This window comes from Pelodiscus sinensis, chromosome 29 (assembly GCF_049634645.1).
Source record: "Pelodiscus sinensis isolate JC-2024 chromosome 29, ASM4963464v1, whole genome shotgun sequence".
Classification (NCBI taxonomy): Eukaryota; Metazoa; Chordata; order Testudines; family Trionychidae; genus Pelodiscus; species Pelodiscus sinensis.
Window position 1 is genome coordinate 8188087 of NC_134739.1, and position 17199 is coordinate 8205285.

The window sequence follows — 17199 nt, forward strand, 5'->3', positions numbered from 1 at the left end:
TTTCTTTAACATATCAAAGTCTCAGCAGAAGTACTCTGAGACTTTTCTGTTCACACCAGGAGTGCTAGAAGTAAGTTTTACAGTACAAAGCCACATCAGAACTTGAGAGGAGAAGTCTACAAGGCAAACTGTGACAAAGATAAGGATTTACATGACAAATTGTGACAGACTAGGAGTATCCATGAACTTGAGATAGGCATTGTAAGGGTCTTGATTAGAGTTAATTTGATTTCACTCTGATACAGGGAGAGAGGTCTGGAAAACTTTTAACCCTTACAGCAGTTTTCTTTTAGAGAGTTTTGATTTCTGCACAGTCCCCCCTTAGACACAATTGGAGTTATTTGATTTTTCTCCCACATTAGCTAATTTTAATTCTATAACCATATATTAAAAGTCTTATCCTGCTTCCTCTTTCCGCTGCCCCCAACTCTTCTTACTGTGCTTTTTAAATTTTTTAAATTAATTTTAACTAAACTGTGATACAAAGAATTATCTTAATGACTGAATTGAGGATCACTGCAGTAATTACATTTTAAATGTACAGATTCAATCATGTTCTGATATGAAACTATTTTTTCTAACACACTGAGTGATAGGCTTTTAGATGCTTATTTTTGGCTGGGGCTTTTTTGGGAAATGGGAAGGCATTTTGATAAATGGAGTTGGACAGTTCCCCTCAGATTTTTAATTGTTTTGCATCATTTAAAAATTACATAGGTTGCAGGATCAGGGCCTACAGGTCCATGTGGTCAACTGATTTGCCTGGGCACATTGGTGTGTAAGATTGGGGCCACAGTAAATTAGTTTGTAAGGAATTTCTCATTAATCTAGGTTAGGGATAGTTCTACAGTGTAAAATTAATGCTAGTAATTTGTTCATTTCTAGTCATTAAACCAATAACTTTCTTTTGTGTGGCTTGGAACATTATGTACAAGATATAATTGGTTCATACAGGACCAGTTATACCATTGCACATGATGTATTCGCATCCAGTTGTTCATGGATACTTGATCATGGTTTCAAGTATCAGAGGGGTAGCCGTGTTTGTCTGGATCTGCAAAAGCGACAAGGAGTCCTGTGGCGCCTTATAGACTAACAGATGTATTGGAGCATAAGCTTTCATGGGTAAAGATCCACTTCGTCAGATGCATGTAGTGGAAATTTCCAGAGGCAGGTATAAATACGCAGGCCAGAATAAGGCTAGAGATAATGAGGTTAAGTCAGTCAGGGAGGGTGAGGCCCACTTCTAGCAGCTGATGTGAAGGTGTGAACACCAAGAGAGGAGAAACTGCTTTTGTACTTGGCTAGCCATTCCCAGTCTTTGTTTAATCCTAAACTGATGGTGTCAAATTTGCAGATGAACTGTAGCTCAGCAGTTTCTCTTTGAAGTCTGGTCTTCAAGGGTTTTTTTGCTGCAGGATGGCTACCTTTAAATCTGCTGCTGTGTGTCCAGGGAGATTGAAGTGTTCTCCTACAGGTTTTTGTATATTGCCATTCCTAATATCTGATTTGTGTCCATTTATTCCTTTGTTTAGGGACTGTCCAGTTTGGCCGATGTATATAGCAAAGGGGCATTGCTGGCACATGATGGCATATATTATATTGGTAGATGTGCAGATGAATGAACCAGTGATGGTGTGGCTGATCTGATTAGATCCTGTGATGGTGTCGCTGGTGTAGATATGAGGGCAGAGTTGGCACCGACGTTTGTTGCATGGATTGGTTCCTGAATTAGAGTTACTGTGATGCGGCGTATAGTTGCTGGTGAGAATTTGCTTCAGGTTGGCAGGTTGTCTTTGGGCGGGGACTGGCCTGCCTCCCAAAGCCTGTGAAAGGGAGGGATCATTGTCCAGGATGGGTTGTAGATCACTGATGATGCATTGGAAAGGTTTTAGCTGAAGACTGTAGATGGCCAGTGGTGTTCTGTTGGTTTCTTTTGTGGGCTTGTCTTGTAGTAGGAGGCTTCTGGGTACATGTCTGGCTCTGTTAATCTGTTTCCTCACTTCCTCGTGCGGGTATCGTAGTTTCCAGAATGCTTGGTGAAGACCTTGTAGGTGTTGGTCTCTGTCTGAGGGGTTGGAGCAGATGTGATTGTACCTTAGTGCTTGGCTGTAAACAATGGATCGTGTGGTGTGTCCAGGATGGAAGCTGGAGGCATGAAGGTAGGCATAGCAGTCGGTAGGTTTTTGGTATAGGGTGGTGTTTATGTGACCGTCACTTATTTGTATTGCAGTGTCCAGGAAGTGGATCTCTTGTGTAGACTGGTCCAGGCTGAGGTTGATGGTGGGGTGGAAGCTGTTGAAATCGTGGTGAAATTCTTCCAGAGTCTCCTAGTCATGGGTTCCAGATGATGACGATGTCATCAATGTAGCATAGGTGGAGAAGGGGCGTTAGTGGACGAGAGCTGAGGAAGCATTGTTCCAGGTCAGCCATAAATATGTTGGCATATTGTGGGGCCATGTGGGTGCCCATAGCCACTGGTTTAGAGGTGTATATATTGTCACCAAATCTGAAATAGTTGTGTGTGAGGATAAAGTCACAGACCTCAGCCACCAGTTGTGCTGTGGCATCATCAGGGATACTGTTCTTGACAACTTGTATTCCATCTATGTGTAGGATGTTTGTGTAGAGAGCCTCTACATCCATGGTAGCTAGGATGGTGTTTTCTGGAAGATCACCAATGCATTGTAGTTTTCTCAGGAAATCAGTGGTGTCACGGAGATAGCTGGGAGTGCTGGTGGTGTAGGGTCTGAGTAGAGAGTCCACATATCCAGACAGTCCTTCAGTAAGTGCCAATGCCCGAGATGATGGGGCATCCAGGATTTCCAGGTTTGTGGCTCTTTGGTAGTAGATAGAATAACCCGAGTCGGGTCTCTAAGGGTGTGTTGATTTGTTCTTGTGCTTGTGTAGGGAGTGTCCTGAGCGGATGGGGCAGTTTATTAGTGTATTACTTAGTGGGATCTGAGGAAAGTGGCCTGTAGAATTTGGTATTGGAGAGTTGTCTGGCAGCCTCCTTTTGGTACTCAGACCTGTTCATGATGATAACAGCACCTCCTTTATCAGCCTCTTTGATTATAATGTCAGAGTTGTTTCCGAGGCTGTGGATGGCATTGTGTTCTGCACAACTGAGGTTATGAGGCAAGCGATGCTCTTTTTCCACAATTTCTGCACGTGCACTTCGGAGGAAGCATTATATACAGGGCTCGACAAATAATACAGTCTACTCGCCCGTGGCGAGTAGATTGTTACCTGAAAGCCGCAGAACGATCTGTGCATGCTCAGATCGCCAAACAGTGCGGCTGGCGAGCAGGGCTCGCCACATTTCGGCGAGCCCTGATTTTATTTTTATATATATACATATATATACATTGTAGCCAGACAGGAACCCCCCCCCCCCCCCGTAACATCCATTTTTGCTTGCTTGGAGCATGCAGGGCACGCAGAACAGAAGGCCCAGGCTGCTGTGATCGTGAATGGCTGTAAACAGAGATACGCCAATTGCTGACCAAGAAGGTCAGACTGTCATTTTGACCCTCAGGAGGAGTCCATGTGGAGTTTTTCTTGTGCTGTTGATGGGAGAGTAGCTATGTGTCAGTGCGCTGTTCAGTGTTGTGTTAAAAGTATTCTTTGAGTTGGAGACAGTGAAAACAGGCTTCCAGATCACCACAGTACTGTATCATGTTTGTGGAGGTGGTGGGGCAAAAAGAGAGTCCCCAAGATAGGACAGACTCTTCTGCCAGGCTGAGTGTGTAGCTGGATAGATTGACGATATTGCTGGGTGAGTTAGGGATACCACTGTTGGGTAGGGATTCCTACTTCGAATTAGGAATAAGAGATCCTCCGGAAAAGGGCTTTATTCCGGAGGATCACGCCAGTCTAGACGCTTTTTTTCCGGCTTTTCCCCAAGCTGGAAAAAAAGCAGCGGACATGTTTATTTAAATCTGCGGGGGATATTTAAATCCCCTGCGGATTTCCCTATCCTGACTTACCTGATTTGCATCCCTTTTCTGGAAATTGTGGCCAGTGTAGACGTAGCCCAGCTGTGTGGAAGGTTGTTTTTTTTATGAAAGTCTCCAGATTGGAGAGCTCTTTTTTGATGTTTTCCTGTTTGCTGTACAGGATACTGATCAGGTGGTTCCTCAGTTTGTTTGATAGTATATGGCATAATCTCTCACCGTAGTCTGTGCAGTATGTTAATTGCAATGGTTGATCATGGTTGTGGCAGAAGAAAGTTTGTTTCCTAATGTCTATCCTTTACTGTTTTTCAGTTTTAAGTAGTCAGGATTTTTCTAAAAATCCTGTAGAAACCAATTCTGCTGATCTCCTGTGGAAGGAAGATTCTATCATCCAAAGTAAGGGCTACAGAAACCGACAAAAAGGAATTAAAGAACAAGAGAAAGAGAATCCTACCTTGGTAATTTTTTTTTTTTAATCTCACCTTCATCTGGAATATCATCTGATGGCTAGTGATTTAGAAATGCAACATTGTGTTAATATAAAGGAGCAAAAATCCTTATATTGTGTTGATTTTTAAATGACCATTGATTCTAATTTTCTGGACATAGGAAGTATTCGTGTATGATCTTCCCTGTAGAATAACTCTTCTTAAAGAAGTTGCTTGGATAAAATGGCTTCATTAGTTTTTAATGTCAACGGCTGTAATATCTATTAACTGTTGCTGAAATTACTGCTATAAGGTTTTTTCTACTAATGAATGATGGTGAATTCTAAATGAATAACTATTAAAGGGCATTGCAGACTTTAAAAAAAACTATAAAAGAAAATCACTTGACATTGTAATAGCCTGAAATAACCTTGAAAATATAAAAACTGTTTTTAAAAGTTGTCTTTCCACTTGCTTCACTGACAGTAACATGAGCTTCTTTCTGTTGCATGTTTTTTTTCTATTCCCGTGCAATTGCTGATGTTGGGGTTCTGAGTTTTGCAGCAGAACTTTTAAAAAGAGTTGTTTAGTTTAAGCCCACCTAAACACTGGCCACTGTTCAATTTTTTGGTGAATTTGAAGAAAATAGTCTTGGCCATTTATAGTAAAAATGTGTGGTAATTTTTTTTAGTCTAATCTCAGTTCTACTATCCATTAGGACACTTGTCTGATCTGCCAAATATTGAATAAAATCCTTTGCTAAATATGATAGAACTGTAACAGAAATGTTTTGAAATGTTAAATAAATACAAATGACATTTCTGCTCTCCACCGCAAGAATCTGTATTAATTGCAGAATACCTCTCCAATAAATAAGTTGAAGCCACTCCCATGAACTGCACAAGTTAAAGTTCTGTGCAGAGTCTACAGATACAAACATTCTCCTTTATACTCCATATTATATCTGACTGTCCTACAGACAGCGTAATTCAGCCTGATGGGCTTACTTTTTGTTTTTTGCAGTAACCACTTCCTATGTATTCTTTTACTGGCAGGAAGCTCTCACTGCTGCCCAGGTTGCAGAAAACATGGTCAGGAGGAGTTCCCTCAGAAACAAAAGGCAGAAATGTGAATCTGGAAAAGCAGTGTACATTGAATTGGGTAAGAGCCCTTGAATGTAAGTATATTGATCTAAAGCACAATAATACTTGAATAGCAACTTCTGGCTGTGCATCGCAAAGTGTATTATGAAACAGAGAAACAAGAACAAAGGGACATTTAATTGTATTGAGTGAGAAATTCAAAACCGCTCAAAGGAAATTATTTGAAAAATTATGTGTAAATTATGAAACTTGCTGCCACAAGAAAACTGTGAGGCCAAGAATTTCAGAAAATTAAAAAAGGGATTGGATAGTTATATGCATATCAAAAATATCTAGATTTGTTAAAAATGGTGATTAGTAATTAAACCTTGTGCTTCAGTTCTAATCTCTAACAGCTAGAGATCAGGATGAGAACCTAATGGTAGGGACAGATTATCACACATCTGCCTTCAGTGGGGTTTTGTCACCTTCCTCTAAAGCAGCTTGCAGTGCCCACTGTCGGAAACAAGATACTTGGCTAGATGGAGTTGAGGTCTGATTCCATGTGAGAGTCCTGAATTCTTAATTAATTTAGACTCACACCATGTGTAGGAATGAAGAATTATCTCTTCACAGGTGGAGAAAATGAGCCACAGAAGCCTGGGCAGGGATTAGAATATTAGCTAGAGCTCCCAACTTCCAGTCCCATGTTTGACATTAGTCAGTACCTTCTGTATTGGGTAACAAATTAGAAACCAAAATCAGAACTTTTCACCTGCTGACTCTGTATAAAAAGCTTCAGGATATTGTTTTGTGCGAGGGACAACCATGCATATGTACAGAGAGATTACACCCAGCATAAAGTACTGGCATGATCAAGAGGGACTTCACATAGTATAAGACTATAGAACTTAACTGTGAAAAAGAGAGCATAGCTGCTTGTGCGAAAACACCACATTGAAATCATAGCAAATCCTGGTTTGCTCTTTGAATTCCTTTTTAATCCGAGTGCTAGCAGCTGATTTGTTGTTTTGGGTTTTTTTTTTTTTTTTCCAGGATCTGATTCTTCTGAAGATCTTTTTAAAAAAGCAGGTGGTCCTGTTGGGTAAGTAAAAGAGCACAATACTTGGAATGTGGTTGCTGTTTTTTACTTTAGCTCATTTAACCCCTTGCTGTTGGGTTGCAGAGGGTCAGATATGCTACAGTGCTGTCAAAGGGGCCTCCAGCATTTAGCAGCACTAGGCACTTTTCAGGAATTTTTCCTAATAAATGGCAATGCTGTAGTAAACATTATTCACAAAGCATGTCTTAAGATATATTTACAATTAAATCTAATTTCTACCAACATTCGGAACTCCCTTGCCAGCTAACATTAGTGTCCCAGGAGTCACATCCATAAGTCACTATGGAGAATATTTCGCTTTTCACCATTTGAACGTTCGTACCTTTTCAGATGCTACTTTTTTTTCTACAATTTCAAAAGGGAAGCTACGACTGAGCAAGTTCTTTGATAAGATAACGAGCCTTGTGGATAAGGGAGAAGCGGTGGATGTCATATACCTAGACTTTAGTAAGGCATTTGATACGGTCTCGCATGATATTCTTATTGATAAACTAGGCAAATATAACTTAGATAGAGCCACGATAAGGTGGGTGCATAATTGGCTGGATAACCGTAGTCAGAGAGTTGTTGTTAACGGTTCTAAATCCTGCTGGAAAGGGATAACAAGTGGAGTTCCTCAAGGGTCTGTTTTGGGACCCGTACTGTTCAATATCTTCATCAACGATGTAGATATTGGGATAGAGAGTACGCTTATTAAGTTTGCAGATGATACCAAACTGGGTGGGGTTGCAACTTCTTTGGAGGATAGGGACATAATTCAAAATGACCTTAGCAAGTTAGAGAAATGGTCAGAGGTAAACAGGATGAGGTTTAATAAAGAGAAATGCAAAGTGCTCCACTTAGGAAGGAACAATCAGTTCCATACATACAAGATGAGAAGCGACTGTCTAGGAAGGAGCATGGCGGAAAGGGATCTAGGGGTCATAGTGGACCACAAGTTGAATATGAGTCAACAGTGTGATGCTGTTGCAAAAAAAGCAAATATGATTCTAGGTTGTATCAACAGGTGTGTTGTAAGCAAAACTCGTGAAGTCATTCTGCCGCTCTACTCTGCGCTAGTTAGGCCTCAGCTGGAGTACTGTGTCCAGTTCTGGGCGCCACATTTCAAGAAAGATGTGGAGAAATTGGAAAGGGTACAGAGAAGAGCAACAAGAATGATTAAAGGTTTAGAGAACATGACCTATGAAGCCAGGCTTCATGAACTGGGCTTGTTTAGTTTGGAAAAAAGAAGATTAAGGGGGGACATGATAGCGGTTTTCAAATATCTAAAAGGGTGTCACAAGGAGGAAGGAGAAAATTTGTTCCTCTTGGTTTCTGAGGACAGGACAAGGAATAATGGGCTTAAAGTGCAGCAGGGGAGGTTTAGATTGGACATTAGGAAAAAATTCCTAACTGTCAGGGTGGTCAAATATTGGAATAAATTGCCAAGGGAGGTGGTGGAATCTCCCTCTCTGGAGATATTTAAGAACAGGTTAGATAGACATCTGTCAGGGATGGTGTAGACAGAGCTTGGTCCTGCCTTGAGGGCGGGGGGCTGGACTCGATGACCTCTCGAGGTCCCTTCCAGTCCTATTATTCTATGATTCTAAGTTAATCCTAGAACTGGAAAGGACCTCGAAAGGTCATAGAGTCAGTCCCTGCCCTCGTGGCAGGACCCAGTACCGTCTAGATCATCCCTGATAGATGTCTATCTAACCTGCTCTTAAATATCTCCAGAGATGGAGATTCCACAACCTCCCTGAGCAATTTATTCCAGTGTTTAACCACCATGACAGTTAGGAATTTTTTCCTAATGTCCAACCTAAACCTCCCTTGCTGCAATTTGAGCCCATTGCTTCTTGGCCTGTCATCAAAGGCCAAGGAGAACAATTTTTCTCCCTCCTTGTAACACTCTTGTAGATACTTGAAAACTGTTATCGTGTTCCCCCTCAGTCTTCTCTTTTCTAAACAAAGCAAGGCCAGTTCTTTCAGTCTTCCCTCATAGCTCATGTTTTCTAGACCTTTAATCATTTTTGTTGCTCTTCTCTGGACCTTCTCCAATTTCTGCAAATCTGTTTTGAAATGTGGTGCCCAGAACTGGACACAATACTCCAATTGAGGCCTAATCAGCGCAGAGTAGAGTGGAAGAATGATGTCTTGTGTCTTGCTCACCACACTTCTGTTAATGCGCCCCAGAATCATTGTTGCAAAAAAAGCGCAGCGGCAGCAAACGTGTCTCACGCTGACTCATGTTTAACTTGCGGTCCACTATGACCCCTAACTCCCTTTCAGCAGTATTCTTTCCTAGACAATCGGTTCCCATTCTGTATGTGTGAAACTGATTGTTCCTTCCTAAGTGGAAGGATTTGTCCTTCTTAATCATACCGAAAACAGCTATATAAACAAATGAAAGACATAGCCATTAAGTAAAAGCATAAAAAACATGCACCAAATATCCAGAACACTCTTTCTTACCTCAAAAGTCTCAGAGGGGTAGCTGTGTAGGTCTGTAACTTTAAAAACAATGAGTAGTCCTATCGCACCTTAGAGACTAACGAAAATATATGTATAGCATCATGAGCTTTTGTGGGCAAAACCCACCTCTTCAGCTGAGCTCATGATACTGTGCTAGGTTTTGCCCACAAAAGCTCATGATACTATACCATATATTTGTTAGTCTCTAAGGTGCCACAGGACGACTCATTCTTTTCTTACCTTCAGCCATCAATACCTATGTAAACTTTGTTTGAAATGTAATCATGCAAATGTCATGAGATAGGCCTTTTGCTCCAGTATTCATTCACTAAAGCCTGAATCCTTATCTACAAAAGCAGCGTAAAACATCAAAACAAATGAAGTCAGATCCTTTATTAAGATCTGCTAATGCAGACTCAGCATTGCTTACTTTTCTGCTCTGGATCTGCCTACTTCCAAACTACATTTTAGCCCAAGCTTTCTAACATCTCCAGTCAGATTGCCACATATTAACAAACTCATCATAGCCAAAATCAAGCTCTGGTATCAGGAGGGAAAGATATTTTGGTTTAGAACTAGTATCAGGAGGGTCCTACATTATTCTTTCACCTCCTCCCCACCCCCACATCATATATTTCCTGTCATATTTCAGAGCTTGTATTTATATGTCACCAATCAGCTGATAATTAATACCAACTCCTCACTCCAGCCTCAACAAGAAAAGGACAGATGTACTTGGACTAAGCTCCCTCTGCTTGTTAATTATCCCTTGTTTTAATATTTTTCTTCAATATCTATAAACTATTTGAAATATATAATATATATATGTGTTTGTCCTGGTGATACCCGTCCACATACAACCTCAATAATAGTGTTCCACATAAGAAAATCCAATCCGCCCAAGGATAGAAAATGTTAGCGGGAACACTGCTGATAAATATATCCGAGGGGTAGCCATGTTAGTCTGAATCTGCAAGAACAATGAGAAGTCCTGTGGCACCTTATGGACTAACAGATTTATTGGAGCATATGCTTTTGTGGGCAAAGACCCACGTATTGGAGCATATGCTTTTGTGGGCAAAGACCCACGTGCATCTGACGAAGTGCTACAGGACTGCTGATAAATAATCTTTACACTTGCTATTGGGTATAATATATTATTTTCTGATTATTTCAAAACAATATTGCATTTGTGACTACATGGATTTTTTTTTTCCACAATACTTCCCAACAGAATGGGGGAGAGAGAATCATTTCAGACTCCACCACAAAAAGGAGAGTGTGAAGAAGATCAAAAATATGCTGAGAAGGAACATGACAAGCCTCAGGTTGCATGGACTTTCAAGTCAGGTGCAGGAGAAATACTCTCATCCGATATCTTAGGTATGAGTGATAATTTGCCTCCAAATAGTACTTACAGACAGGAAGGAAGTTTGAAATCACAGTATTAATTTTGGCTTCCTATAAATTAAAACTTTAATTTTCATGATTAGGGAATGTGCACTCTCACCCTGTAATTAATTCTTTTTTGTTGATGACTTCGATTAGCATGTATTTAGTTATGAGACTAGCTGTTTACAGATTAGACACACTAAAACGTTAGGCATAGATGTGGATTTTCACAGCTCATTTTTGCAGATATTGATGTGCATAGAAGTTTTGTTTCTAGAACCCTGCAAAAATGGCAGGTTATCTGCTTTATATCCACGGGTATCCACAGCTGTGGATGCCAATGGGGATATCCGCGGCTCATTTTTGTGGATGCAAATACAAATTTTATATCTGCACAGGGCTATAGATATTTAACCTGTGTGAATGGCAACAGAAAATAAACTTGTTTCAAGTTTAAAACAAATTCTTTTCTTCCTTGGTTCTTATATCACCCTCATCATGGTGGTGTCCATGTGCATTAAGCATCACAGCGAACATATGTCACACATGGTTCAGCGTTTCTCCCATCCTCTCTACATAGGGAGAATTGTGTGTTCAGTGGACTATATTAGTAAGGTTTTGTTTGTTTCTAAATTAAAGAAGGCAGATTGAAAAAGAGTAGAAAATGGCGAGGTTTGTAATGGTCCTTAGTTCCTGCGAGAATTAGTTTCAGAGAAGCTATGCAAACTTTACCCAAATAGGAAAAGTTCCATTTTGCTAGGGCAGTAGAGTAGTTGACCACAGTCCTCATCCTGAAGTTTTAATAAGCTTTTAGATATCCTGAGCTCAAACCATAGAGCACCTTGAAGATAAGGACCTTGAACTTGATTCAATCCAGAGAAATTTCAGGAGCTACTGAGGTTAATGAATGATTTTTGCCATTGCAAAAAAAACCCCCAAAAACCCCTATTCACAAGCAGCTCTACCTTTCTTTTGCCAGTAAACTTTCTGTGAGTTTTCAGATATTCAAACAAAGTCTGTATTTGTAACTGACTCATACTTTTTTTTTGTCATAATTGCATTTCTAAAAATGTTTTGAAGCATTGGCAATTGAAAGACTTATTGTAGTGTAAATGGGATAACATTGTATACAATAGACCTTAAAACTTGATAACGTGCCCACCTAAAAAAACTGAAAAATGAATGACTTGGTATTAATTAATTTAATTTGAAGATAAGGAAAGAGGATGGTGTAGCAGGAGTAATAAAACCCTGAAATGAAATATCCTGGAAAAATGAGAGATGAGCCAGGTCTGGAATAACTAAACAGAAGATATCTAATGATTCTAGTAGTTGTGCCTCATGCAGGTTTTTCTAAAGCTATAACCACTTTATTAATAAAATTTCTGTGTGTTTGCAAACAAAATACTATCTGTTAAGCACTTCATTATTCTTGTGTTTGCAAACCGTGCAGTGCTTAACAACTTGTATATCTTATGTATTTTCAGATGAATGCGGTTTCTCAGAGGAAGACAGCAAAGGCACTTGGAACAGTATTGAAGACTTTGAGGCTGCTCATGTGAATGTGGCTGAGGATCATTTAAAGGCTTCAAACTCAGAGGCAAAGCAGTGTGACAGAACAGCTAATGCTAACTCTTTACTGAAAGAGGACATGAGTTTATTCCACAGTGCAGAAGAAACGGATGCTGGGAAAACTGAATTTAGTCATAGAAATGAAGAGTCTGGCTTAGCACTCAGCTCAGAAAACCATTTAGGTAAAAGCAAGGAAACCAGTAATGATGTCCAGCATATAGGAGCTGTAGAAACATGTCAAGCTGATAGTAATTCCCTGCATGAAAGGGAACCTGCTTTAAAGAATCTATTGCAGCCCAAGACTCCTCATAACAGTCCTTTGAATCATGTTTCTGGGAAAAGACTGAAGAGAAGCATTCAAAAAGTCAATGAGTGGTTTTCTAAAAGCAATGAGATTCTCTCTTCCAGTTCCTCCCAGGATGCTCCAGCTGGGACAGCTGACGCAGAAGAAGAAGATTCATCTGTATCCGATAGAGAGTCCTGTATTTCAGAAAAGACTGACGCGAGGGTAAACTGCATGGAAGTTGTGGTGGGGTGTGAAAATGATAGAAGCTTGTCAAAATCAGCTGTACATAGCATTGAAGATAAAATATTTGGGAAAACCTATAAAAGAGAGAGGAAATCAACCCCTCCTGTCTACGCGAGACAGATGCTACAAAGTCCAAAAGTGGAAGATGTTACTGCTGATGTGAAACCATCAAGTAATTCCAGAACAAATAAATTAAAACGGAAAAGAAAGACTGCGTCTGATCTGCAACCTGAGGACTTTGTCAAGAAAAGAGAAGAAAAGGCTCTAAACGAGCACTCTGAAGATGTTAATCAGTGCTTTGTTGTTAGAAATGCTGGAAGGAAGAAAGATGGTGAAGTTTCCACTGTTAACAGGAGTCCAGTGGGTGGGAAAAATGAGGACAATATTTCAGCAGAACTTCCCCTCAGAGAAGGGGAATCCATATTGAAAAATAACACTGAGAAAGTAACTTGCAACAGCACAGATGGAGAGCCAGCACAGAATATCTGTAACCAAAAGAGTACTAAAAAAATGAGAAGTTCGCTGACGAAACAAAGCAGGCATTCTGCTAGGCCCATGTGTGCACTGCAGCTGGTAGCTGAGAGAAACTTAGATTGCCCTGATCAGGCTGAGCTGCAGATTGATAGTTACCCAAGCAGTGAAGAGCCAAGGAAAATTGCTTCAGAACAGAAACAAGTCCGACGCAGCAGGAGGCTTCAGTTACAGACTGAGAAAACTGTAAACAACACCAAGAGAAGAGGTGAGCCAAATGAGAGCGCAAGAAAGCATGTCCGTGAAAACAAAGATTCCTCCCCCGGGTTACAGAGGAATGTGTTGGTCCATGCCACTGAATGCAAAGATCCTATTGAGCAGCAGTTTGTATTGAACCATAGCATACCTCTGTCGGGCACGGGTCTGAAGGGCAGTGACTTGGAAACAGACAAAACACACCCTAATCTTGACGACAGTTCTACTGATATCCAGACTGGAAAAGGCCTCTTATGTGCTGAATTATCAGGGGAGAATTTAAATGCTTGTTCTGTTGTGCTGGCTACAGATTTGCAAGTTAGTGAGACTCCAGGCAGCCATTCACTCCTGCAGCCTCCTTCCACAAATGTGGACCATGCTGCCTGCCCAGCGCAGAATGTGTCTGAGAATAATCAGCCTGCAGCAAGTGAGTCTGAGGAGAGACCATTGTATGCTTGTTCACCAAAAGCCAATCAATGTTGCATGGAAAGTGGCTTGGAAAGGTTCAGGAACCAGAAGTCACATGACACTAAAAGCATTTTGGAATTGAACACAGAAACTGAAGACAGTGAGCTAGATACGCAGTATCTCCGAAACATGTTCAGACAGTCAAAAAGACTGTCATTTACCCTCCATCCAGGGAAGGAATCAGTGACAGAAAGCACTGCTTCTGAAACTCTAAGCAAATCAGGTGCGAACTGTGTAGAATATAGGCATAACACTAGACACTCAAAAAATGAGCCTCCGTATTTTACAAAAACAGTGGGCCTGGATGAGATTTGTGAGAGAGAGAAACCTAAAATATGTGAATCTGCTAGAAGTATTTCTGGGCATAGTCCAGGAACTCACTTTTCCAGTGACACCAAATGTGGACATGTTATTAACGATGGCAAGAATATTTCACAAATTCCTGAGCAAGTACAGTTATTCTCACCGCCAAGAGCAGCCACTGCCAAGATTAAGAATAGGAGCAGACTGAAAAAACGGAAACAGCCAAAGGAAAAGCGAGTTTCACCTGAAATGTTGATGGAAAGTCAAATAAGCCATAACCTTAGCAAAAGTGATGAAAACATAGGTGCCCAGAGTAATATAGAAGAGCAAATTATCCAAAGAACTAATTTAAGAACAATTAATGAAGCAGGCTCCGGTTCAGGAAGCAATCAAAGAATAGAAGCTGAAAACAAAGGGCCAGTATTAAATTTACAGCGGGTATCTCCTGTAGTTTGTTGTCAAAGCCCTGCTGAATTGAGCAGCAAAGTAATTGAAAAGAACTCTTGTGAAGAGGAATGCAAACAAGTAAAGAGTGATAAAGACCAAGTATCCCAAAATGCCAGCATTGGTGTGCTGGAGTGCTTAATTTCAGAGGAGGCTCTAGAACAACCCGCTGAAGATACTAGTGGTTTTCCATTGCTGTCTGAGACCCCTGATGGCTTATTGTGCTCTGCAGGTGACATTAAAGAGAACACCAGCATTTGTGAAATTGACAGGAAAGAAATTTCTGCCGTATTTGTTAAAACAGGTGAGAATTCCTTGTTAAGAGATCTGGACAGTGGCAGCAGTAGTTCTAAGTCAAGGTCACAAAACTTTGTTCAGGAACCCAGAAGACTGGCGCGGAAATTGCAGTCTTCTGAGGAGGAGTCTAGTGAAGATGAAGAACTACCATGCTTCCAGGCACTAATATTTCACAAATCAGCAAGCACACCATCACAGCTTACAAAACAGAACAAGTCTAGGGAAGTGTCTTCAGCAACCTCTCCAGAGGAGATTCTAGTGTTGCCGAACAGTAGCAGTGGCAATAATAAAGCTGAACAGAAAACGCCTGGAGTCCTCTTAAGAGATGCGTGTCTTCCTCCAAGCCCAGAATCGGAATGCTCAGTTGACTTATTTTCTTCCCAGTCCAACATGTCAGAAGATTCAGCCAACAGACCACAAGAATTGAATCCGGTAATCCTAGCACCTTGTTTCAAAGAAATGGGAAGCTACAATGGAAACAAAGAAGCTAGTCCAAATGGTAATGAAGAGCTGGCAGGAAGAAAAACTGATTTGGAAGATGAACTCCAAGGAAACCAGAATGTGGAACCAAATTTAGGTACAAAGTAGTGATGTTAAACAGCTGTTAATGTAACCGTTAAAAATTCTTAGCAGTTATACACGGCAGGCTTTACAGTATGAAGCTTATACTGCAGAGTCTGCAGTGTGTAGCTTCTACTGCAGGGCCTGTGGCATAGCCAGCTCCCCAGAAGCAGGGCTGGCAGCCAGTGTGCACCGGGAGCCAGGTCCCGGCTGCTGGCCTCGTTCCTGGGAAGCTGGCTGCACTGTGGGTTCTTCAGTATAAGCTTTAAAGTTTATACTGCAGAGCCCGCAGCATGGGACGACAGCCAGCTTCCTGGGAGCAGGGCAGGCAGCCAGAGCCAGTGCGCACCAAGAGTTAGCTTAGTAGCACACCAGCTGCTGGCCCCACTTCCTGGAAGCTGGTTGCTGCCCGCGGCAAACTCTGATATAGAGCCAGCAGCACGGCGTGGTAGCCAGCTCCCCAGGAGCAGAGCCAGGAATTGGCATTAGATTTATTATTTGTATTATGGAGCGCTCAGAAGTCCCATTGTGCCAGGTGCTGTACAAGCACAGAACAAAAAATGGTCCCTGCCCCCAAAAGCTTACAATCTCAGTAATGTGTTATCAAATCAGGAGTATAAATACCTGGTTTACTTTTCTGCATTTTTGTTTGTGTCTTTAAAGTTAAATTCTCATAGTAATCTTTAGAGCTGAGAGGAAATGAATAAACTGGACCCTGGAAAGAATTTGCCCCCAATCCTTGTTGACTAAAGGGCTGAATTTCATATGAGAATGTGATACTTAGATCTGCTAACAAAACTTCACTCTTAGCTCTAAGGTGGCTTTCCCAGAAAAAATATTCACTGAAATGGAAGTTGATGTCGTTTGATCTTCAGCTCTACCTAACTTACTACTATAAGAGAAGTTTTAAATTCGCAGCATCATTGCATATCTTTTTCCCACCTAAAGAGACCTACTTAAGTTATTTTTAGGACACAGACTTAAGAGTTTTTGAAAATGCTACCTTAAATTCCATTGATATTAAATGAGACTCAAATGGGCATAACTAGATTCCCAAGTACTGCAGTACAAACGAATATTATTTTCAGAAGTGCCCAAGTGATTTAAGAGCACCAAGGACTTGTGCTCTTGTTACTTTTGCCTTTGGCGATCACCCCTTAGGAATCCGTGTGCCTAAGTTACTTCTGAACATGGGCTGTTTGCTCCTAAGTCATTTAGATGCTTTTGAAAACATCACCCTTAATCTCTTCAGTGTGAACGTACAGGGATGGGCCACATGGGTGAGTGTGAGATGTTGTTAGTACTTCTGTTTTTCAAGGTGAAGCATCTGGATATGACAGTGAAGCGAGTCACCTAGGAGATTCTTCTGGACTGTCCTCCCAGAGCGAGATCCTTACCACACAGGTATGCAAGCTCATGCACTGAGCATACTGTGCTTTCCAGATACGCCTGAGTAGTATAAAATCTCGGATACTCCTGTGAAGATGATGGCGCCACCATCACTGGAAAGCCATAGATCTACGGGAAGGGGTGCTCTTAGGTTCACATTTTAAACTCTCTAGAATTGCTGAGCTGTTTTAATACTGATAGTTATCAGATTTTTGCATTAGCAACACATTCTACTACTGGCTGTTCACTGTAAAGCATTAAGATTTTGATGCTTAATTTTGGGTGCTGCCTGTAACTTCCTTTCTGTACTTGATTAGTGATGGAAACTTGTGCTTCCTACACCAAAGGTTTGCATTGGTAGGAATTGCTATCGGATTTATGGTAAAGACTTAATTGCAACTCTACTGTTGTCTGATTCCCGCTGTCTGTGGGGGAAGAGGAACAGGATTGCTAAGGCAATTAATTAGAAGCTCAA

The 17199-nt window shown here is 41.0% G+C and overlaps 1 protein-coding gene across 6 annotated transcripts in view; it reads left to right on the top strand.

Annotated features, from left to right (window-relative positions):
* The window catches only part of BRCA1 (BRCA1 DNA repair associated), a 78159-nt gene that overhangs the window by 14610 nt on the left and 46350 nt on the right, over positions 1–17199 (top strand). For all 6 annotated transcript variants that reach the window (XM_075911346.1, XM_075911347.1, XM_075911345.1 and 3 more), the window contains 6 exons: positions 4269–4414; positions 5440–5545; positions 6523–6571; positions 10278–10426; positions 11923–15351; positions 16654–16739. In XM_075911346.1, the coding sequence (XP_075767461.1) occupies positions 4269–4414; positions 5440–5545; positions 6523–6571; positions 10278–10426; positions 11923–15351; positions 16654–16739 (3965 nt within the window). The remainder of the gene's footprint in view (positions 1–4268; positions 4415–5439; positions 5546–6522; positions 6572–10277; positions 10427–11922; positions 15352–16653; positions 16740–17199) is intronic.